Source organism: Lucilia cuprina, chromosome 5 (genome assembly GCF_022045245.1).
Source record: "Lucilia cuprina isolate Lc7/37 chromosome 5, ASM2204524v1, whole genome shotgun sequence".
Taxonomy (NCBI): Eukaryota; Metazoa; Arthropoda; class Insecta; order Diptera; family Calliphoridae; genus Lucilia; species Lucilia cuprina.
Genome location: NC_060953.1, coordinates 63028147 through 63053973, shown reverse-complemented (window position 1 = coordinate 63053973; position 25827 = coordinate 63028147). Strand labels below are relative to the sequence as shown.

The window sequence follows — 25827 nt, the reverse complement described above, 5'->3', positions numbered from 1 at the left end:
TAAAAGCTACTTTAACAATCTTTTCTGTGTCAAATTCCATGATGCAATCGCCGGCTGATGAGATCATCACCAAAGAGCACTGATATCAAAAATATATAAATTATAAATGAAAGAAAAAAAGTTAATACTTTACAGAATAAATAAAAAAGAAAAGAATGAGCACAAAATAATAAATGCAAAAAAAAAACTGAAAAGAATTAAAAAAAACCAACAGAAACCTAGTATTTATGAACGATATTTTTACGTAGAGTGTATGTTTGTTTGTGAAAATAATATTATAGTAACTTTTGTATTTGCAAAAAAAATATTTTATAAAAAAATTATAATTAAACTCAAGACATGGAAATAAATTTATATGGATTATGTGTTTATAATTGCAGTTTAAAAAGAATACAACAACAACAAAATATTTAAAAAAATATATAAAACAAAACTGAAAAGATGGCAAAAATGTAAATAAAATTGTGTAATGGAATGAATTGAAATGTAAAAAATGTATGCAATGAAAAAAAAAATATATATGAAAATGAAAAACACAAGATGGAAAACTACAACTTTTGTAGACAAACATTAACATTTTTATATTTTTTTTTTAATTTTTTCTTAATAAAGTATTCCTCACTTATTGCCATTCAAGTGCAAATGTTAAAATAATGAAAATTTAATTGTTTTCTACATTGTTACCCTTTTGAACATTTGACACTGACAGTGTTGATATGTCAAAATGAAAAAAACTTTTCATTTCATTACATGTTTAATAAATTTAATGCACTGAGCTATGAAAAGGAAAGTTAATTTTTGATTGTAGTTTTATTTATATTATAGTTTTTTTTCGGAAAAATCTTTGTTAAGTAATTCAATAAAGTGTCTGTCTATCATATTGAATTTCAAAAGCACAAGTGTTTCAAATTTATTGTATTTTTATTATTTTTTACCACATTTTTTAAATATTTTTCCACAAAGGTTACTATTTGCAGCAGAGATGGAAAATTGAGCACTTAAGATATTAAAAAAATATCGATCAGTGATTAGTGGAAAAATTGACTTCGAAATTAGTTTTTCTAGGGATATTTCTTCTAGGTCTTCTTCAAACTCCCATAAAAGTTTTCGGAAACTGAGTAAACGGATATTGTAGAATTTAAAATCCTTAAATAATTTTGGAATATATTCAAGAAGTAAATGTTGAATCAAACTTAATTAAAGGCTTTTTTAATTAAAATCTTTTAATAGTTATTTTTTCCTTAAATTTCTTTGGCACTTCTAACATTCATATTTTCCATGTCTGATTAATAGGTATTTTGTTGAGTTATTGTGCAAAAGTGTCAAACAATTTAGTGATTTTTTTCAAATATCATAAGCCATATTTAACACTTTTTTATATGCGGTAAAAATACTGAAACCACAAAATGTAACTGCAGTCATGCTGGTAAAAATCATGAAATATTTTTTTGCAGAGTTAAAAAATAATGAATTTATTTGCAATCTGATGAATACAATGTTAACGAAAGGCGACAAAAAAATTTAATTGGTGAAATGAATTTCTAGTTCAGTTCTAGTTCAGTTCTAGTTCAATTCTAGTTGAGTTCTAGTTCAGTTTTAGTTCAATTTTAGTTCAGTTTTAGTTCAGTTCTAGTTCAGCTTTAGTTCAGTTCTAGTTCAGTTCTAGTTCAGTTCTAGTTCAGTTCTAGTTCAGTTCTAGTTCAGTTCTAGTTCAGTTCTAGTTCAGTTCTAGTTCAGTTCTAGTTCAGTTCTAGTTCAGTTCTAGTTCAGTTCTAGTTCAGTTTTAGTTCAGTTCTAGTTCAGTTTTAGTTCAGTCTATTTCAGCTCTAGTTTAGTTTTAGTTCTGTTCTTGTTTTCTATGCAATTTTCTTGAGGCGATTACCAATTTTTAAGTCTCCATAATACTTGTAAAATATTAAACATAATTTTACAATTATAAAACACAGAAAATCTTAATCATCAAAGCCTTCCTTATTTAATTTTAAATACCTTTTTAATGTGTAATTAACAAAATTTTTTTAAATACAACTTAAACAGTAAAGTTATTATTAGCATTCCCCCTCATTGCGATTAATTTGCTAAAAAATAAACATTTTTGAATTTAATATTTTTGGAATAACAGCCATTTCAGGGACATATTCTACGAATTATGTATATAATATAAACGATGAAATTCCTAAGAAAACAATGAGTAATTTTATTAAACACAAAAAAATAAATAAACCCTTAAATATATTAAACAATTTCTTAGTTATTTTTGTTGCTGTTGTTCCAAATAAGGAAGTGATATATAAATATTTAGGAAGTGTTTCATTTAACGCTTTATTAAAAAAATTCACGTGATAACTCGGCCCTTTAATAGGGGGGTTATGAAAATAAATATCCAAAAGATATTCCTTAATCTTAGTAGTTATGTTAGTAATAGAAATTGATATGTGTGTGTGTAGGTTGGCATTTAAGGAATGTTTTCGTGTTGTTGTTTGCTGCAAACAAACTATCTGACGTTTCGTTGTAGATAAAATCATTTTTAAGGTTGGTCATTGGCAAATGACCACATTAAATAACAAGCAGAGATATTTGGAACAGTAAGGCTAAGGGAGCGTTTATTTAAAGGCTTTACAATAAATATAATGAGACTATAGTCTACTTAGTTTATAGACGAGATTAGAGTTTTAACAGTAGCCGAGTTTCCACTTTAGGTTAAGATCGAGTCTATAGTTAAGTCTATAGTTAGGTCTAGTGTTGAGAATGTAGTTTACTCTATCGATAATGAAATTTAGTCTATAAACTATATACTATAGTTTAGTCTAAAGAATGTAGTTTAGTTTATAATCGAGACCATAGTTTACTCTATAGTCGAGATTATAGTTTAGTCTATAGTCGAGACTATATTTTAGATTTTAGTCTAGACTATAGTGTAGTCTACATATAGTGTAGACTATAGTTTACTACATAGTCGAGACTATATTTTGCTATATAGTCGATACTATAGTTTAATCTATAAGTAGTAGAAACTATAGTTTTGTTTATAGTCAAGATTATAGTATAGTATATAGTCTAGACTATAGTTTACTGTATAGTCGAGACTATAGTTTAGTCTAATGTTGAGAATGATGTTTAGTCTATAGTCAAGACTTTAAATTTAGTTTAGTCGAGACGATTGTTTACTCTATAGTCTAAACTATAGTTTAGTCTATAGTCGAGAATATAGTTTAGTCTATAGTCTAGACTATAGTTTAGTCTATAGTCTAGACTATAGTTTAGTCTATAGTCAAGACTATAGTTTAGTCTATAGTCTAGACTATAGTTTAGTCTATAGTCAAGACTATAGTTTAGTCTATAGTCTAGACTATAGTTTCGTCTAGACTATTGTTTAGTCTATAGTCTAGACTATAGTTTCGTCTAGACTATTGTTTAGTCTATAGTCTAGACTATAGTTTATTCAATAGTTTAGTCTATAGTCTAGACTATAGTTTAGACCATAGTTTAGTCTATAGTTTAGACTATAGTTTAGTCTATAGTCTAGACTATAGTTTAGTCTGTAGTCTAGACTAAACTATAGTCTAGACTATAGTTTAGTCTATATTCTAGACTACAGTTTATTCTATAGTCTAGACTATAGTTTAGTCTATAGTCTAGACTATAGTTTAGTCTTTAGTCTAGACTATAGTTTAGTCTATAGTCTAGACTATAGTTTAGTCCATAGTCTAGACTATAGTTTAGTCCATAGTCTAGACTAGTTTAGTCTAGTGTCAGGAATGATGATTAGTCTATAGTCTATACTACAGTTTATTTTATAACCTAGACGAGGCGAGACTATAGTTTAGTGCATAAAAAGAAGTTTAGTATATAGTCTAGACTATAGTTTACTATGTAGTCTAGACTATAGTTTACTATATAGTCTAGACTATAGTTTACTATATAGTGTAGACTATAGTATACTCCAGTGTCTAGAATGAAGTTTAGTCTATAGTTGAAAATATAATCTAGTTTACAATCGACAGCGTTTAATGTGTTGACATCACTCGTAGTTTTTGCGCCCTTCTAAACACCCTCCTAATAAGTATGAGTGGTTAACAACTTACTGTTAAATTTATTTCAATTTTCACGGCATTCATAACAATTGTTAACAGTCTGATATCGGTCTCACAAAAAGGTGTGTTTGTTGCATGAAATTAAAAAAAACAACAAAAACTAATTTTTAACAGAGCTGTGCCAATTTTAGAATAAGTAAGTGCGCTATTTTATTCTTAAAATCTTGAACTAGTTAAGTTTAAAACAAATTTCCATTAGTTTCAAAACAGATACTTATGGGTCATATGTCAACCGTTTCCTCTCTAAGATCTTATAAATTAAAGCTGAAAAATCTTGAACAACTTTAGTACAACCCATAACAAAAACCAATTTTAAATTAACATTTATAAAAGAAATGCTTTTTAAAAGCCGCTTATTTAGCCGTTGTCAAGCTGTTCTATTCGGGTTAATGAACTGAAATAAAAGTATATTGATTCTATAAAGAATAAAATTATTTGAAAAAAATGTACAAAATTAAATGATAATAAAACTACAATATGTATTTATTTCTTTTATATCCGTTTGTGGTTTTTGATACAAATGAAAATAAACAAAAAAAGTGAAAAAAAACTTACAAAAACAATAAAATCGATGTATAAACAATTATTTCCTTAATATATTTATGTTGTTTGTTTGTTGTTGTTCTAAAAACAAGAGTGGTACAAAATTTAAAGAAATATACAACTTTTTATCTATTTTAGTTCGAAAAGAAAAAAAATCATAATTTAATATGAACTTTGTTTTTATAGTCTGTCGACATAAATTTTTTTTGGTTTAGCCTTGAGCGAAATTTAACAAATTTATTTATGTTTATTTTGGGAAATTTTGCAAACAAGATGTTATTTTAAACTGAACGATTTAATGTTTATATGTAGTTTGTTTAAAGATAATTGGTCATTATGTTTATTGTTAGAACAGTAATGGTTATAATAATAAGTTCACTCGGTTGTAGTTAGAATAAACTGTAATAAAGATTTTAAATTGTAGGCTTGATTGTAAGGTAAACTATAGTGACTAGTTCTGAAAATAGATTATAACTTATAGGCTTGACTATAAGCTATAGTCTCTAGTTCTAAAATAAAGACTACACTATAGACCAAACTATAGTCTCGACTGTGAAATATGATTTAGTCTAGTCTACCTAATATGTAATCGAAATTATAATTCAATTTATAGTCACGGCAACATTTAAGACTATAAATAGTTCAGTTCTAGTTCTAGTTCAGTTCTAGATCAGTTCTAGTTCAGTTCTAGTTCAGTTCTAGTTCAGTTCTAGTTCAGTTCTAGTTCAGTTCTAGTTCAGTTCTAGTTCAGTTCTAGTTCAGTTCTAGTTCAGTTCTAGTTCAGTTCTAGTTCAGTTCTAGTTCAGTTCTAGTTCAGTTCTAGTTCAGTTCTAGTTCTAGTTCAGTTCTAGTTCTAGTTCAGTTCTAGTTCAGTTCTAGTTCAGTTCTAGTTCAGTTCTAGTTCAGTTCTAGTTCAGTTCTAGTTCAGTTCTAGTTCAGTTCTAGTTCAGTTCTAGTTCAGTTCTAGTTCAGTTCTAGTTCAGTTCTAGTTCAGTTCTAGTTCAGTTCAGTTCTCAGTTCTAGTTCAGTTCTAGTTCAGTTCTAGTTCAGTTCTAGTTCAGTTCTAGTTCAGTTCTAGTTCAGTTCTAGTTCAGTTCTAGTTCAGTTCTAGTTCAGTTCTAGTTCAGTTCTAGTTCAGTTCTAGTTCAGTTCTAGTTCAGTTCTAGTTCTAGTTCAGTTCTAGTTCAGTTCTAGTTCAGTTCTAGTTCAGTTCTAGTTCAGTTCTAGTTCAGTTCTAGTTCAGTTTAGTTTTCAGTTCAGTTTCAGTTTAGTTTTTTTTTTTTAGTTCAGTTCTTTTTTTTTTTCTCTAGTTCAGTTCTAGTTCAGTTCTAGTTCAGTTCTAGTTCAGTTCTAGTTCAGTTCTAGTTCATTCTAGTTCAGTTCTAGTTCAGTTCTAGTTCAGTTCTAGTTCAGTTCTAGTTCAGTTCTAGTTCAGTTCTAGTTCAGTTCTAGTTCAGTTCTAGTTCAGTTCTAGTTCAGTTCTAGTTCAGTTCTAGTTCAGTTCTAGTTCAGTTCTAGTTCATTCGTTCTAGTTCAGTTCTTTGTTCAGTTCTTCTAGTTCAGTTCTAGTTCAGTTCTAGTTCAGTTCTAGTTCAGTTCTAGTTCAGTTCTAGTTCAGTTCTAGTTCAGTTCTAGTTCAGTTAGTTCAGTTCTAGTTCAGTTCTAGTTCAGTTCTAGTTCAGTCTAGTTCAGTTCTAGTTCAGTTCTAGTTCAGTTCTAGTTCAGTTCTAGTTCAGTTCTAGTTCAGTTCTAGTTCAGTTCTAGTTCAGTTCTAGTTCAGTTCTAGTTCAGTTCTAGTTCAGTTCTAGTTCAGTTCTAGTTCAGTTCTAGTTCAGTTCTAGTTCAGTTCTAGTTCAGTTCTAGTTCAGTTCTAGTTCAGTTCTAGTTCAGTTCTAGTTCAGTTCTAGTTCAGTTCTAGTTCAGTTCTAGTTCAGTTCTAGTTCAGTTCTAGTTCAGTTCTAGTTCAGTTCTAGTTCAGTTCTAGTTCAGTTCTAGTTCAGTTCTAGTTCAGTTCTAGTTCATTTCTAGTTCAGTTCTAGTTCAGTTCTAGTTCAGTTCTAGTTCAGTTCTAGTTCAGTTCTAGTTCAGTTCTAGTTCAGTTCTAGTTCAGTTCTAGTTCAGTTCTAGTTTAGTTCTAGTTCAGTTCTAGTTCAGTTCTAGTTCAGTTCTAGTTCAGTTCTAGTTCAGTTCTAGTTCAGTTCTAGTTCAGTTCTAGTTCAGTTCTAGTTCAGTTCTAGTTCAGTTCTAGTTCAGTTCTAGTTCAGTTTTAGTTCAGTTTTAGTTCAGTTCTAGTTCAGTTCTAGTTCAGTTCTAGTTCAGTTCTAGTTCAGTTCTAGTTCAGTTCTAGTTCAGTTCTAGTTCAGTTCTAGTTTCGTCCCGGTTTAGTTCTACTTCAAGGACTATACTTTAGTCCGCCGACTGTACTGCAGTCTATGATCGAAACCATGAATAGTTTAGATCAAGGACAGGAAATTAATCAATAGAGTAAGCTATATTCCAATCTTAGTTATTTACTTAACAATTACGTTTTATTAAACATCGCAAAAATATTAATTAATTATTCATGATAACTAATTTTCATACATTAATTTAATTAATAATTTCACGCTTAATTATTAAACATTTATTTATGACTATATAGAATCATAATCCTGTTTTTTTTTGACAAACCCAACACTATTTAATATTAAACAAAAGAATTTTTTATTTATTTAAAGTCAACAAATTAAGGCATAAATTTGTCAAAATTAAAAAAATTTATAAAAATCTGCTTTCGTTATTAAGATCTTTTGAAATCAACTTTTAGAAACCATTAATATTTTAGAACAATATTGAAAAGCAAGAACCATTAGTATAAATGCGATGACGATGACCTGTTTAACATAAATTAAAATATAAATTCAAACTTTGCCTTTATTATTTTATGTTTATTTGTAGTTTTGTTTTGTTTAGATTAATGCCAACTTAACAATTGATGTTTTCTTTGCAAATTTACGTTAAATTTTTGTTTAAAAAAATATTTCGATTTAATTGGTATTTAAAAATTTTGCTACGTCATTTAGCAGTAAATAAAACATAGAATTTTTTCGTGGCGTTCTGAAAAAATCTGCTTTTGAAATTTATAACTTTATGATAAAAAAAAAGTATTTTGAACATTTTCAACTTTTTGCAGTGCAGTGGAAATATACATAATTAAAAGAACACATGTTTTATTTTGCAAAAGAGTAATTAATGAGTTATTAGTCATAATAGAGTTTATTAATAGAGAAAGTTCTAATAGAGTGTTTAAAATTCAACTCCAGCTGGTTTTTTACTCTTCATTTGTAACTCTTTTTAAGTACATATAACAAATTCCTGCTAAAATTTTTAATTTTAAAAATGTTTTCGTTTGGTCTTAGAGCCACTCATAAAGCGTGGGTTTAAAATAATTATCTTAAATATGTATTTCGGTTTTCTAACATTTTTTCTTACCACCTTAGCTCCCCTCCCCAATTTGGGTTAATTATGTACTGATCTGTCTTGCTATCTCTAACATTTGCTGTTACTTTAGGTTTTTCAATTGCTGCCTGTCTGAAAAGTTTTGGTTTCAGGCGATATAGTGTGTGTCAGCAGAGCAAATCAAATTCAATCTCAAAAGAAAAAAAGTAATAAAAACAAGATCGCCCACTCTGAATGAACGAACAAACTCCAATGGATATGAATGAACGAATGTATGTAGGTACTTTACATAGAAAAAATACATAATGTATTTAAAAACTGTTTATAATGTTAATGAAAGTACACATTTTTTTTCGTTGGTTCAAATAACAGATACACACTCATTTTAACACAACGAAAAAACAACAGTTTTTTAAAAAATCTGGTTGATGAATATTATATACAATTGCGCTTGCGTGTAGTCATACAGTCAGACAATGATACAATTAAAATAGTTTTTTTTTGGGTTGAGGATTTGCTTGTGTTTGATTAAATTGTGTTAAAAACACGTGTAGTTTCAAGTTAATTAGTTGGTTAAGTCGAATCGCAGAGAGCACTACACTTTAAGGCTTTTTAGAAAACTTTCACAAACAAACTATTTTCTGTGCAAAAAATTAAACAACTGTTCTCCTTATTAAGCTTTCTTTGTTTTGCTCTATCTCTTATAGTTTTCGAGAAAAACGCACATTTATGTTTTCACTCAAAATATCGACTTTTAGTGGATTTTAGAAGTGATCACAGATTTTCATTGTTTTTGCTCTATCTCTTATAGTTTTCGAGAAAAACGCACTTTTATGTTTTCACTCAAAATATCGACTTTTAGTGGATTTTAAAAGTGATCACAGATTTTCATTGTTTTTGCTCAACGCACAGATTTTCATCACAGGTTTTCATTGTTTTTGCTCTATCTCTTATAGTTTTCGAGAAAAACGCACTTTTATGTTTTCACTCAAAATATCGACTTTTAGTTGATTTTAGAAGTGATCACAGATTTTCACTGTTTTTGCTCTATTTCTTATAGTTTTCGAGAAAAACGCACTTTTATGTTTTCACTCAAAATATCGACTTTTAGTGGATTTTAGTAGTGATCACAGATTTTCATTGTTTTTGCTCTATCTCTTATAGTTTTCGAGAAAAACGTACTTTTATGTTTTCACTCAAAATATCGACTTTTAATTGATTTTAGAAGTGATCACAGATTTTCACTGTTTTTGCTCTATTTCTTATAGTTTTCGAGAAAAACGCACTTTTATGTTTTCACTCAAAATATCGACTTTTAGTGGATTTTAGAAGTGATCACAGATTTTCATTGTTTTTGCTCTATCTCTTAGTTTTCGAGAAAAACGCACTTTTATGTTTTCACCCAAAATATCGACTTTTAATTGATTTTAGAAGTGATCACAGATTTTCACTGTTTTTGCTCTATTTCTTATAGTTTTCGAGAAAAACGTACTTTTATGTTTTCACTCAAAATATCGACTTTTAGTGGATTTTAGTAGTGATCACAGATTTTCATTGTTTTTGCTCTATCTCTTATAGTTTTCGAGAAAAACGCACTTTTATATTTTCACTCAAAATATCGACTTTTAGTGGATTTTAGAAGTGATCACAGATTTTCACTGTTTTTGCTCTATCTATAATAGTTTTCGAGAAAAACGCACTTTTATGTTTTCACTCAAAATATCGACTTTTAGTGGATTTTAGAAGTGATCACAGATTTTTACTGTTTTTGCTCTATCTCTTATAGTTTTCGAGAAAAACGCACTTTTATATTTTCACTAAAAATATCGACTTTTAATTGGTTTTAGAAGTGATCACAGATTTTCACTGTTTTTGCTCTATCTCTTATAGTTTTCGAGAAAAACGCACTTTTATGTTTTCACTCAAAATATCGACTTTTAGTGGATTTTAAAAGTAATCACAGATTTTCATTGTTTTTGCTCTATCTCTTATAGTTTTCGAGAAAAACGCACTTTTATGTTTTCACTCAAAATATCGACTTTTTGTGGGTTTTAGAAGTGATCACAGATTTTCATTGTTTTTGCTCTATCTCTTACGGTTTTCGAGAAAAACGCACTTTTATGTTTTTACTCAAAATATCGACTTTTAATTGATTTTAGAAGTGATCACAGATTTTCACTGTTTTTGCTCTATTTCTTATAGTTTTCGAGAAAAACGCACTTTTATGTTTTCACTCAAAATATCGACTTTTAGTGGATTTTAGTAGTGATCACAGATTTTCATTGTTTTTGCTCTATCTCTTATAGTTTTCGAGAAAAACGCACTTTTATGTTTTCACTCAAAATATCGACTTTTAGTGGATTTTAGAAGTGATCACAGATTTTCACTGTTTTTGCTCTATCTCTTATAGTTTTCGAGAAAAACGCACTTTTATGTTTTCACAGATCACAGATATTCACTGTTTTTGCTCTATCTCTTATAGTTTTCGAGAAAAACGCACTTTTATATTTTCACTAAAAATATCGACTTTTAATTGGTTTTAGAAGTAATCACAGATTTTCACTGTTTTTGCCCTATCTCTTATAGTTTCCAAGAAAAACGCACTTTTATGTTTTCACTCAAAATATCGACTTTTAATTGGTTTTAGAAGTGATCACAGATTTTCATTGTTTTTGCTCTATCTCTTACGGTTTCCGAGAAAAACGCACTTTTATGTTTTCACTCAAAATATCGACTTTTAGTGGATTTTAGTAGTGATCATAGATTTTCATTGTTCTTGCTCTATCTCTTATAGTTTTCGAGAAAAACGCACTTTTATATTTTCACTCAAAATATCGACTTTTAGTGGATTTTAGAAGTGATCATAGATTTTCATTGTTCTTGCTCTATCTCTTATAGTTTTCGAGAAAATCGCACTTTTATATTTTCAGTCAAAATATCGACTTTTAGTGGATTTTAGAAGTGATCACAGATTTTTACTGTTTTTGCTCTATCTCTTACGGTTTCCGAGAAAATCGCACTTTTATATTTTCAGTCAAAATATCGACTTTTAGTGGATTTTAGAAGTGATCACAGATTTTCATTGTTTTTGCTCTATCTCTTATAGTTTTCGAGAAAAACGCACTTTTATGTTTTCACTCAAAATATCGACTTTTAGTGGGTTTTAGAAGTGATCACAGATTTTCATTGTTTTTGCTCTATCTCTTATAGTTTTCGAGAAAAACGCACTTTTATGTTTTCACTCAAAATATCGACTTTTAGTGGATTGTAGAAGTGATCACAGATTTTTATTGTTTTTGCTCTATCTCTTATAGTTTTCGAGAAAATCGCAAAAACAATGAAACAATATTTTCAGTCAAAATATCGACTTTTAGTGGATTTTAGAAGTGATCACAGATTTTCATTGTTTTTGCTCTATCTCTTATAGTTTTCGAGAAAAACGCACTTTTATGTTTTCACTCAAAATATCGACTTTTAGTGGGTTTTAGAAGTGATCACAGATTTTCATTGTTTTTGCTCTATCTCTTATAGTTTTCGAGAAAAACGCACTTTTATGTTTTCACTCAAAATATCGACTTTTAGTGGATTTTAGAAGTGATCACAGATTTTTATTGTTTTTGCTCTATCTCTTATAGTTTTCGAGAAAAACGCACTTTTATATTTTCAGTCAAAATATCGACTTTTAGTGGATTTTGGAAGTGATCACAGATTTTCATTGTTTTTGCTCTATCTCTTACGGTTTTCAAGAAAAACGCACTTTTATGTTTTCACTCAAAATATCGACTTTTAATGGGGTTTAGAAGTGATCACAGATTTTCATTGTTTTTGCTCTATCTCTCATAGTTTTCCAGAAAAACGCATTTTTATGTTTTCACTCAAAATATTGACTTTTAGTGGATTTTAGAAGTGATCATAGATTTTCACTCCTTTTGCTCTATCTCTTATAGTTTTCGAGAAAAACGCACTTTTATGTATTCACTCAAAATATCGACTTTTAGTGGATTTTAGAAGTGATCACAGATTTTCATTGTTTTTGCTTTATCTCTTATAGTTTTCGAGAAAATCGCGCTTTTATATTTTCAGTCAAAATATCGACTTTTAGTGGATTTTAGAAGTGATCACAGATTTTCATTGTTTTTGCTCTATCTCTTACGGTTTCCGAGAAAAACGCACTTTTATGTTTTCACTCAAAATATCGACGTTTAGTGGGTTTTAGAAGTGATCACAGATTTTTATTGTTTTTGCTCTATCTCTTATAGTTTTCGAGAAAAACGCACTTTTATGTTTTCACTCAAAATATCGACTTTTAGTGGATTTTAGAAGTGATCACAGATTTTCATTGTTTTTGCTCTATCTCTATAGTTTTCGAGAAAATCGCACTTTTATATTTTCAGTCAAAATATCGACTTTTAGTGGATTTTAGAAGTGATCACAGATATTCATTGTTTTTGCTCTATCTCTTACGGTTTCCGAGAAAATCGCACTTTTATGTTTTCACTCAAAATATCGACTTTTAGTGGATTTTAGAAGTGATCACAGATTTTCATTGTTTTTGCTCTATCTCTTATAGTTTTCGAGAAAAACGCACTTTTATGTTTTCACTCAAAATATCGACTTTTAGTGGATTTTAGAAGTTATCACAGATTTTCATTGTTTTTGCTCTATCTCTATAGTTTTCGAGAAAAACGCACTTTTATGTTTTCACTCAAAATATCGACTTTTAGTGGATTTTAGAAATGATCACAGATTTTCATTGTTTTTGCTCTATCTCTTACGGTTTTCGAGAAAAACGCACTTTAATGTTTTCACTCAAAATATCGACTTTTAATGGGTTTTAGAAGTGATCACAGATTTTAATTGTTTTTGCTCTATCTCTTATAGTTTTCGAGAAAAACGCACTTTCATGTTTTCACTCAAAATATCGACTTTTAGTGGGTTTTAGAAGTGATCACAGATTTTAATTGTTTTTGCTCTATCTCTTATAGTTTTCGAGAAAAACGCTCACTCAAAATATCAACTTTTAGTGGGTTTTAGAAGTGATCACAGATTTTAATTGCTTTTGCTCTTTCTCTTATAGTTTTCGAGAAAAACGCACTTTTATGTTTTCACTCAAAATATCGACTTTTAGTGGATTTTAGAAGTTATCACAGATTTTCATTGTTTTTGCTCTATCTCTATAGTTTTCGAGAAAAACGCACTTTTATGTTTTCACTCAAAATATCGACTTTTAGCGGATTTTAGAAGTGATCACAGATTTTCATTGTTTTTGCTCTATCTCTTATAGTTTTCGAGAAAAACGCACTTTTATGTTTTCACTCAAAATATCTACTTTTAATCGGTTTTAGAAGTGATCACAGATTTTCATTGTTTTTGCTCTATCTCTTATAGTTTTCGAGAAAAACGCACTTTTATGTTTTCACTCAAAATATCGACTTTTAGTGGATTTTAGAAGTTATCACAGATTTTCATTGTTTTTGCTCTATCTCTATAGTTTTCGAGAAAAACGCACTTTTATGTTTTCACTCTAAATATCGACTTTTAGTGGATTTTAGAAGTGATCACAGATTTTCATTGTTTTTGCTCTATCTCTTACGGTTTTCGAGAAAAACGCTCTTTAGTGTTTTCACTCAAAATATCGACTTTTAATGGGTTTTAGAAGTGATCACAGATTTTCATTGTTTTTGCTCTATCTCTTACGGTTTTCGAGAAAAATGCACTTTTATGTTTTCACTCAAAATATCGACTTTTAGTGGGTTTTAGAAGTGATCACAGATTTTCATTGTTTTTGCTCTATCTCTTATAGTTTTCGAGAAAAATGCACTTTTATGTTTTCACTCAAAATATCGACTTTTAGTGGATTTTAGAAGTGATCACAGATTTTCATTGTTTTTGCTCTATCTCTTATAGTTTTCGAGAAAAACGCACTTTTATGCTTTCACTCAAAATATCGACTTTTAGTGGATTTCAGAAGTTATCACAGATTTTCATTGTTTTTGCTCTATCTCTTACGGTTTTCGAGAAAAACGCACTTTTATGTTTTCACTCAAAATATCGACTTTAAGTGGGATTTAGAAGTGATCACAGATTTTCATTGTTTTTGCTCTATCTCTTATAGTTTTCGAGAAAAACGCACTTTTATGTTTTCACTCAAAATATCGACTTTTAGTGGGATTTTAGAAGTTATCACAGATTTTCATTGTTTTTGCTCTATCTCTATAGTTTTCGAGAAAAACGCACTTTTATGTTTTCACTCTAAATATCGACTTTTAGTGGATTTTAGAAGTGATCACAGATTTTCACTGTTTTTGCTCTATCTCTTACGGTTTTCGAGAAAAACGCACTTTAGTGTTTTCACTCAAAATATCGACTTTTAATGGGTTTTAGAAGTGATCACAGATTTTCATTGTTTTTGCTCTATCTCTTACGGTTTTCGAGAAAAATGCACTTTTATGTTTTCACTCAAAATATCGACTTTTAGTGGATTTTAGAAGTGATCACAGATTTTCATTGTTTTTGCTCTATCTCTTACGGTTTTCGAGAAAAACGCACTTTAATGTTTTCACTCAAAATATCGACTTTTAATGGATTTTAGAAGTGATCACAGATTTTAATTGTTTTTGCTCTATCTCTTATAGTTTTCGAGAAAAACGCACTTTCATGTTTTCACTCAAAATATCGACTTTTAGTGGGTTTTAGAAGTGATCACAGATTTTAATTGTTTTTGCTCTATCTCTTATAGTTTTCGAGAAAAACGCACTTTTATGTTTTCACTCAAAATATCGACTTTTAGTGGATTTTAGAAGTTATCACAGATTTTCATTGTTTTTGCTCTATCTCTATAGTTTTCGAGAAAAACGCACTTTTATGTTTTCACTCAAAATATCGACTTTTAGTGGATTTTAGAAGTTATCACAGATTTTCATTGTTTTTGCTCTATCTCTATAGTTTTCGAGAAAAACGCACTTTTATGTTTTCACTCTAAATATCGACTTTTAGTGGATTTTAGAAGTGATCACAGATTTTCACTGTTTTTGCTCTATCTCTTATAGTTTTCGAGAAAAACGCACTTTTATGTTTTCACTCAAAATATCGACTTTTAGTGGGTTTTAGAAGTGATCACAGATTTTCATTGTTTTTGCTCTATCTCTTATAGTTTTCGAGAAAAACGCACTTTTATGTTTTCACTCAAAATATAGACTTTTAGTGGATTTTAGAAGAGATAACAGATTTTTACTGTTTTTGCTCTATCTCTTATAGTTTTCGAGAAAAAAGCACTTTTATATTTTCACTAAAAATATCGAATTTTAATTGGTTTTGGAAGTGATCACAGATTTTCATTGTTTTTGCTCTATCTCTTATAGTTTTCGAGAAAAACGCACTTTTATGTTTTCACTCAAAATATTGACTTTTAGTGGATTTTAGAAGTGATCACAGATTTTCATTGTTTTTGCTCTATCTCTTATAGTTTTCGAGAAAAACGCACTTTTATGTTTTCACTCAAAATATCGACTTTTAGTGGATTTCAGAAGTTATCACAGATTTTCATTGTTTTTGCTCTATCTCTTACGGTTTTCGAGAAAAACGCACTTTTATGTTTTTACTCAAAATATCGACTTTTAGTGGGATTTAGAAGTGATTACAGATTTTCATTGTTTTTGCTCTATCTCTTATAGTTTTCGAGAAAAACGCACTTTTATGTTTTCACTCAAAATATCGACTTTTAGTGGATTTTAGAAGTTATCACAGATTTTCATTGTTTTTGCTCTATCTCTATAGTTTTCGAGAAAAACGCACTTTTATGTTTTCACTCAAAATATCGACTTTTAGCGGATTTTAGAAGTGATCACAGATTTTCATTTTTTTTGCTCTATCTCTTATAGTTTTCGAGAAAAACGCACTTTTATGTTTTCACTCAAAATATCGACTTTTAGTGGATTTTAGAAGTGATCACAGATTTTCATTGTTTTTGCTCTATCTCTTACGGTTTTCGAGAAAAACGCACTTTTATGTTTTCACTCAAAATATCGACTTTTAGTGGATTTTAGAAGTGATCACAGATTTTCAATGTTTTTGCTCTATCTCTTACAGTTTTCGAGAAAAACGCACTTTTATGTTTTCACTCAAAATATTGACTTTTAGTGGATTTTAGAAGTGATCACAGATTTTCACTGTTTTTGCTCTATCTCTTATAGTTTTCGAGAAAAACGCACTTTTATGTTTTCACTCAAAATATTGACTTTTAGTGGATTTTAGAAGTGATCACAGATTTTCACTGTTTTTGCTCTATCTCTTACGGTTTTCGAGAAAAACGCACTTTAGTGTTTTCACTCAAAATATCGACTTTTAATGGGTTTTAGAAGTGATCACAGATTTTTACTGTTTTTGCTCTATCTCTTATAGTTTTCGAGAAAAACGCACTTTTATATTTTCACTAAAAATATCGACTTTTAATTGGTTTTAGAAGAGATCACAGATTTTCATTGTTTTTGCTCTATCTCTTATAGTTTTCGAGAAAAACGCACTTTTATGTTTTCACTCAAAATATCGACTTTTAGTGGATTTTAGAAGTGATCACAGATTTTCACTGTTTTTGCTCTATCTCTTATAGTTTTCGAGAAAAACGCACTTTTATGTTTTCACTCAAAATATCTACTTTTAATGGGTTTTAGAAGTGATCACAGATTTTCATTGTTTTTGCTCTATCTCTTATAGTTTTCGAGAAAAACGCACTTTTATGTTTTCACTCAAAATATCGACTTTTAGTGGGTTTTAGAAGTGATCACAGATTTTCATTGTTTTTGCTCTATCTCTTATAGTTTTCGAGAAAAACGCACTTTTATGTTTTCACTCAAAATATAGACTTTTAGTGGATTTTAGAAGAGATCACAGATTTTTACTGTTTTTGCTCTATCTCTTACGGTTTTCGAGAAAAACGCACTTTTATATTTTCACTAAAAATATCGACTTTTAATGGGTTTTAGAAGTGATCACAGATTTTCGTTGTTTTTGCTCTATCTCTTATAGTTTTCGAGAAAAACGCACTTTTATGTTTTCACTCAAAATATCGACTTTTAGTGGATTTTAGAAGTGATCACAGATTTTCACTGTTTTTGCTCTATCTCTTATAGTTTTCGAGAAAAACGCACTTTTATGTTTTCACTCAAAATATCTACTTTTAATGGGTTTTAGAAGTGATCACAGATTTTCATTGTTTTTGCTCTATCTCTTATAGTTTTCGAGAAAAACGCACTTTTATGTTTTCACTCAAAATATCGACTTTTAGTGGATTTTAGAAGTTATCACAGATTTTCATTGTTTTTGCTCTATCTCTATAGTTTTCGAGAAAAACGCACTTTTATGTTTTCACTCTAAATATCGACTTTTAGTGGATTTTAGAAGTGATCACAGATTTTCACTGTTTTTGCTCTATCTCTTACGGTTTTCGAGAAAAACGCACTTTAGTGTTTTCACTCAAAATATCGACTTTTAATGGGTTTTAGAAGTGATCACAGATTTTCATTGTTTTTGCTCTATCTCTTATAGTTTTCGAGAAAAACGCACTTTTATGTTTTCACTCTAAATATCGACTTTTAGTGGATTTTAGAAGTGATCACAGATTTTCACTGTTTTTTCTCTATCTCTTACGGTTTTCGAGAAAAACGCACTTTTATGTTTTCACTCAAAATATCGACTTTTAGTGGGTTTTAGAAGTGATCACAGATTTTCATTGTTTTTGCTCTATCTCTTATAGTTTTCGAGAAAAACGCACTTTTATGTTTTCACTCAAAATATAGACTTTTAGTGGATTTTAGAAGTGATCACAGATTTTCATTGTTTTTGCTCTATCTCTTATAGTTTTCGAGAAAAACGCACTTTTATATTTTCACTAAAAATATCGACTTTTAATTGGTTTTAGAAGTGATCACAGATTTTCACTGTTTTTGCTCTATCTCTTATAGTTTTCGAGAAAAACGCACTTTTATGTTTTCACTCAAAATATCTACTTTTAATGGGTTTTAGAAGTGATCACAGATTTTCATTGTTTTTGCTCTAGTGATCTATCTCTTAGAGTTTTCGAGAAAAACGCACTTTTATGTTTTCACTCTAAATATCGACTTTTAGTGGATTTTAGAAATGATCACAGATTTTCATTGTTTTTTTTCTATCTCTTACGGTTTTCGAGAAAAACGCACTTTTATGTTTTCACCCAAAATATCGACTTTTAGTGGATTTTAGAAGTGATCACAGATTTTCATTGTTTTTGCTCTATCTCTTATAGTTTTCGAGAAAAACGCACTTTTATGTTTTCACTCAAAATATCGGCTTTTAGTGGATTTTAGAAGTGATCTATCTCTTAGAGTTTTCGAGAAAAACGCACTTTTATGTTTTCACTCTAAATATCGACTTTTAGTGGATTTTAGAAATGATCACAGATTTTCATTGTTTTTTTCTATCTCTTACGGTTTTCGAGAAAAACGCACTTTTATGTTTTCACCCAAAATATCGACTTTTAGTGGATTTTAGAAGTGATCACAGATTTTCACTGTTTTTGCTCTATCTCTTATAGTTTTCGAGAAAAACGCACTTTTATGTTTTCACTCTAAATATCGACTTTTAGTGGATTTTAGAAATGATCACAGATTTTCATTGTTTTTTCTCTATCTCTTACGGTTTTCGAGAAAAACGCACTTTTATATTTTCACTCAAAATATTGACTTTTAGTGGATTTTAGAAGTGATCACAGATTTTCACTGTTTTTGCTCTATCTCTTAGAGTTTTCGAGAAAAACGCACTTTTATGTTTTCACTCAAAATATCGACTTTTAGTGGATTTAGAAGTGATCACAGATTTTCATTGTTTTTGCTCTATCTCTTACGGTTTTCGAGAAAAACGCACTTTTATGTTTTCACTCAAAATATCGACTTTTAGTGGATTTTAGAAGTGATCACAGATTTTCATTGTTTTTGCTCTATCTTTTGCTCTAGTTTTCGAGAAAAACGCACTTTTATGTTTTCACTCAAAATATCGACTTTTAGTGGATTTTAGAAGTGATCACAGATTTTCATTGTTTTTGCTCATTCAACGTAAATAGTTCAATTACATTCATATTTTTTACCGAATTTTATCAGTTAATAAAAATTAGATCGAGGCACATTACAAACAAACCATTTTTGTTTATTTTAAACACCTCACACAACTCTGTGCTGGTTGATAGGTTACTCCCCAACAGTCCACTCTACAGACACAATTTAGTCGCACTCATATGTTAAGTCATTTAGAACACATGTTTATAAATTAATGTTACAGTTGTTGTGGTTGTTGTTATTAAATAGCAAAAAACAACATTAACATTATAATTTTTTAATCGCTTCCGTTAATTATTAAAGTTTTTTTAAGTTAATGTTACATTATAATTACAAACAAACAAAAACACCAAGTTGTTGCTGTTTTGCAGAGTTTGAATTAACAGTTTTGTATTGCTGCATAACATAATATGTAAACTCTGTTAACATTTCAATTGATACTAGTGTTCACAATGTTGTTACTTACTAAAGCATATCTTAAGGCATTGTAATAATTTGAATGAAAAATTTATTTTACAAATTTTGTCTTCAAAGAGATTAAAGTCAAGTTAAGTTATCTAGATAGATAGATAGATAGATAGATAGATAGATAGATAGATAGATAGATAGATAGATAGATAGATAGATAGATAGATAGATAGATAGATAGATAGATAGATAGATAGATAGATAGATAGATAGATAGATAGGTAGGTAGGTAGATAGATAGATAGATAGATAGATAGATAGATAGATAGATAGATAGATAGATAGATAGATAGATAGATAGATAGATAGATAGATAGGTAGATAGATAGATAGATAGATAGATAGATAGATAGATAGATAGATAGATAGATAGATAGATAGATAGATAGATAGAGAGATAGATAGATAGATAGATAGATAGATAGATAGATAGGTAGATAGATACATAAATTTTGTCCAGGGTATCATACGGTTGACCCAACCTGGCTATACCTTCCTACTTGTCTTATTAAGTAATGACATATTGCTGTACTAATTCATAATTAACTAACATTTCTAACTTAAATACCACCTAATACACTTTATCCAACGATACTTCAAAATAATTGTTTATTTTTTGGTATTAACCAAAAATGGACTTACAATAGTTTTGCGGAATCGGAAGTCAATGCAAAAACAACAAGACAAAGAACTTCTTCAGTTTTAATACAAACAATCTAACTACCAAAAAAGGCAGCAAAAAAGTTTATTTGAAAACAATTGATAGATGCGCGCATCTAATAACTCTTGTTTAGACTAGACAGAATGGAAAAAATTGTATTTTCGCATTTATGGAGTTGATGCTCTAAACGATCGATGACGACAGTGATCAAGACAAAAAGAGAAGAAACGAAATAATAAAAATAAATATTATGACCGCAAAAAGTGGAATATTTCTTTATTTATTTGGATGTAGGTAGGTATTTGGAAATACTTGATGCAGACATGAATTTATTTGTGTTTTACAAATTAACACCCAAATAACAGCCGCACTTAATAAACTGATCTCTTAAAGAAAATAATAATGATAATTGTTTTAATGCTAAATTTTGTTATTATACTACTTTAGTTATTATTAAAAGATATTTATGAAAATTTTCCATAATATTTAGGATCACGATCATGTTATCTATATGAAGGCCTTGTCTCTCTTCACAATTAATATTAATTTAGTAAAATATTTTGTAATTATTTTTTTATTTCGATCATTTAGTGTGAAATAATTTGCTTGAACTACAAATAATTTGAACACGATATAAAATTAACACATTATCTACATTTTTCTCTGCAATTATTTACTATTGTTAATATTATTCGAGCAATACTTTCCAACAAAATTCAAGTAAATAAACTAAAGTTGACAATAGACTATAGACCTAAATAATGTTTTGTATTAAAATGTTGTATTATTCATACAATTATTTGTTGAAAACCCAAATCAAAATAAAGTGTTAAATAAATAATATAATAACAAAAACATCATCGACGAAAAAATAAAAAACACGTTTTTATACAATTGAACCATCAAACAATCACTTTGATCGCCACAAACAATTGTGAAGATCTTTGAAATGAGTTTGTTATTTTTGTTCAGAAGTTTAATTGTTTTTTTTTTTATTTTGATTTTTTTATTCCATAAATTTTGTAGTTTTTAAGAGTGAGTAGTTTTATTAGTTTCTTTTTGTGTTATAAAATCTTTTAACTTGATTTTAACGAACTTTTTTGCATGACGACAACAAACGTAAATTCATTTTCGCTACAAGTGATATCAAGAAAAAATTATATATATTTTTTTAAAAACGCCTCCACTTTTTATAATCCATTAAAATTCTATAAAAAATAACATTAAAATCAACTTGCAAATGTGTCGCGGCTTACAAAAAAAAAAAAAAAAAAAGTACTAAATAATTTTTGTATTACTAATTGTCTAAATCTACAATAATATGGAAATTTACTGAGAATTTTTATGCCAATAAATATTTAGATTGAAATAAAGATAAATTTTGTTGGGGGAAAATCTAAGAATAAAAAGAGTTTAAAGAAAGTTTAAAATTTAATCTTCAAAGTTATGACAAAGATTCTATAGTTTAGGTTAATGCCCTGTCTATAGTTTACTCTATAGTCTAGTTTGTAATCTAGTACATAGTCTAGTCCATAGTCCAGTCTATAGTTTAGTCTATAGCCCAGTTTTTGGTTTATTTTATATAATAGTTTATACTATAGTATAGTCTATACTCTATAGTTTATAGTCCATAGACTATAGCCTACAGACTAGACTTTATAGATTATGGACTATACTGATGACTAGACTAGACAATAGATTATAGACTATACTGATGACTAGACTAGACAATAGATTATAGACTGTATATAGTCTACAGTTTATAGTTTATATAGTCTATAGTTAATATAGTCTATAGTCTATAGTCTAGTCTATAGTCTCTTCTAAAGTCTAGTCTATAGTCTCTTCTAAAGTCTAGTCTATAGTCTAGTCTATAGTCTAGTCTATAGTCTAGTCTATAGTCTAGTCTATAGTCTAGTCTATAGTCTAGTATATAGTCTAGTCTATAGTCTAGTCTATAGTCTAGTCTATAGTCTAGTCTATAGTCTAGTCTATAGTCTAGTCTATAGTCTAGTCTATAGTCTAGTCTATAGTCTAGTCTATGGTCTAGTCTATAGTCTAGTCTATAGTCTAGTCTATAGTCTAGTCTGAAGTCTTGTCTATAATATTCTATAGTTTCTTCTAAAGTCTGGCGTATGGTTTGTCTGATAATCTAAGTAGTCTGGTTCTATTTATGTTTGTATATGTATGTAATTTGTTTAAAATATTTAATAAAACAATTAAAATTTCTCTTCGGCATTTTTGTATTTAGTTGTTAGTTACGTATTTGTTTATAATTTTTTTAATTACGTAAAATAAATAAAGTCTAAAAAAAAAACACTGACACTGTATAACATGAAGTTCAAACTAAAAATGGTCAAGACAAGATGTAAACTAACAGATATACAAAGTATCTTTTTTTGTTTATAAACTAACAAAGCCGGTACTGAAAGCTTTACCATGTTTATTGTGAAAACAAAACTTCTATTATTTAGTTATACTTCTAACTACTTACCTCTGCGCTTACTCACTTAAAAAAGATACTTGTACTCATGAATGCACACGGACAAACACATTTTTAGATACAATCTCAGCTTCAGTTTTAATTCAACAAATTTCAACAGCTTTTATGGAGTAAAATTTTTAGTTGCTCGTAAACAGCTGGCGCGTTTAGATCGCAAGAACGCTTGAATAACTTTTATAAAGCCGTGTTTAGTTGTTGTGGATTAAAAACAATTTGGATTTGCTTAATTATTTTGTTGTTGTTTATTTTTTTTTTAGTTTGTGTTTTGGAAAAACAAAAAAAAAAAAACCCTAAATGGGTGCGTTTTATAAAAGTAAAATTACTACAACAAATATACCGAAAAACAGCAACAATAATAAAACATTAAAAATAAAGTTTTTATACCAAATAAATGAGCAGATCATTAAAGTCATTAGCTAAAAGATACGAAGGTTAATTGCATAAAGCCAAAGTGTTACAACGAACAAAATCTTAAAAAAATTAACAAAATTAAATCTATTTGAGGAAAAAAACTTCAAGCGAAAATTCGAAGAAAAACCAAAGTGTTTGTGTGTATTGAAACGGAAAATCTTAACGCCCGCGTTTTACAATGTCATTCTTTCGTAATTTGCGTTCATCTATAACGCGCGGTCGTTCATCATCTCGCGATACCACTCCCGTACGCAACTCCCGCCCAGGCAGTGTTATTAGTTCACTTAATAGTGGCAGCGGCAAGCGTAGAGATTCTATAGAATCACGTTCCGATTCTTTATTTAATCGCAGCGAAACGTTTATTCTGGATGAACCCGATATAACACCCTGTCATTCAAATTGCTCTACTTTGGAGAAAAAGTCTAAGAAATCTAAGGTTCTAGAGAAATTTAGCACTTTTACGAAACGCAAAAAGACTCCTGCAACGGAAACAGCTGCCTTTGAACATCATCCCAGTGATAATGCCACCAATACCTATTACAAATGGCAGGCTGATGGAGTCAATAGTTTGGATTATGATTCTCAAAATGATCCTTTTAATTTCCTTTACGAACAACAATCCAGTTTGAAATCTTTACATAATAACAGCTCGTCTTCACAAGCAGATTCCTTGAAATCGACCAGTTCACCTTCTACTACGAACTTTGATTCTTCCACATATCGTAAAAGTAAAATGCCGAATGATTTGAAAAAACAATTAAAACTCTTAAAGGATCAAGATTTAAATAATAAGGAAAATGATGTGAAAAAGATAAAAGAACCTTTGGCTCTGCAAGAAAGAGAGAATGAAGAGGAAGAAGAAGACCATAAAGCAGATAAGTATAAAACTGTAACTTTAAACAGTTTTCGCAAGTCATTTCGGGAAAAGTTTTTGCAACAACAAAAAGAGGCGGCTTATAATCCAGCCTGGTTTGTGCAGGTTGAAAATCCCGAATTAAATAAGAATAAACTACAGCAAAGAGAGAATTCCAAGGAAAATCGTAGAGATTTGTTGGTATTTGAAAATGATAATTACAGACCCGGCTCTAGATCTCCTATAAGGGATTTAAACAATCGCAAGGCAGTGAGATCACCTACACGTTCACCCGTAAAACGTAATGAAACTTTTAAAGTGGAACGTTTAAGTCGTTTAGATAAACAAAACTTAAAAACAAAACCAGATGATTCCACACCCTCCATTCGCATAGAATTTAAAAATTCCATAACGCCTCATATACCAGGACGTATGGTACCGGTAGGAGTAGCTAAACCCATGCCCTCACAACTAAGTAATACGCAATATTATCAAAAAACTGAAACAACACCCATGAATACTTCCTACACCATAAAATCTTCAGTAGGAAATACTACCACTACCAGATTAAACAATCACTCACCCATTCGCTCACCCTGGTTAAAAGAGCAATCGCCTTCTCGTAACATCATCAATAATACAACAACACGTCCAGGACGTTATCAAACCCTAGTTCAAATTAAAAATGAGAAAACACGACAAGCTTCACCGGTAACCGTGCGCAATAGTAGACTTTCCACACGCATACAACTGAGCTCGAATGGACCTTCGAATTCAGAGAGAAAAAATAACTTACGCTCTGTGTCACCAACTTTTGGCAAACGTTACAATAACTCTCACTTGCTCGGCACTAGTAATACAGGATCAAAAGCACAACCTTTAAAACAAACCTACTTTGGTGACACCCCCCAAACAGCAAAAATCATACAGACAACACCTTCATCTCAACTGAACAGCTCAACAAATGGTTTAAGAACAACCCGTATCGTGGGAACACCAGCCTATGGTAACTATAAATATCAGCATACACCATCATCGTCACTCTTTTCGTCGGCCACAACTTTGACACCATCAACATCATCACGCTCAACGCCTTCATATTCTGTCAACAATATACACAGCAGCAGCCACAACAATCTCTCCTATTTGAAACACTATCAACTACAACAAACACCGCCACAGCAGCGCAAACAACAGCAGCAGCATCAGCATCAATCGCGTATTATGGTGGCAGGGCAGAGGCGTTCTCGCTCTCCAATTAAAATACCCTGGCGGTAGGCGTAGAGTTTGTTAGATTCTTAAGTTTGTAGTCTAGAATTTGATTATTCTTTTATAGATTTTTATAGAACTGGAATTTTTGTGCAATATTTTTTTTTGTATTTAAACTTGTGTCTGTTGTTTTTCCAACTTGTTGTTGTGTCTAACTTTATAAAGAATTTTGCTTAAAATTTTTAACAAATACGGGGCGTTAATTTAGTCATGATTTGGTTGATTGTATTTTTTTAAAATTATTTAGCATTAGGCAAACATGATATTTTAAGCCATAAGGGTTGCCATGTTACGAGAGGATGATGAGAGATGAGGGGAAATTGATTTGTGTTATTCCGCAGTTATATTTTTTTGAGATCGACTAGACTAAGAACTAGACTATTGACTAGACTAAGAACTAGACTATAGACTAGACTATAGACTAGAATATAGACTAGAATATAGACTAGACTATAGACTAGACTATAGACTAGACTATAGACTAGACTATAGACTAGACTATA

General features: G+C 29.6%; 1 protein-coding gene across 1 annotated transcript; it reads left to right on the top strand.

Annotated features, from left to right (window-relative positions):
* The first annotated feature begins 22843 nt into the window (after positions 1 to 22843).
* LOC111689169 lies at positions 22844 to 25714 on the top strand. The gene has a single exon (XM_023451663.2). It carries the CDS (start codon positions 23381 to 23383, stop codon positions 25331 to 25333), a length of 1953 nt encoding a protein of 650 aa, XP_023307431.2. The 5' UTR covers positions 22844 to 23380; the 3' UTR covers positions 25334 to 25714.
* Positions 25715 to 25827: the final 113 nt, after the last annotated feature.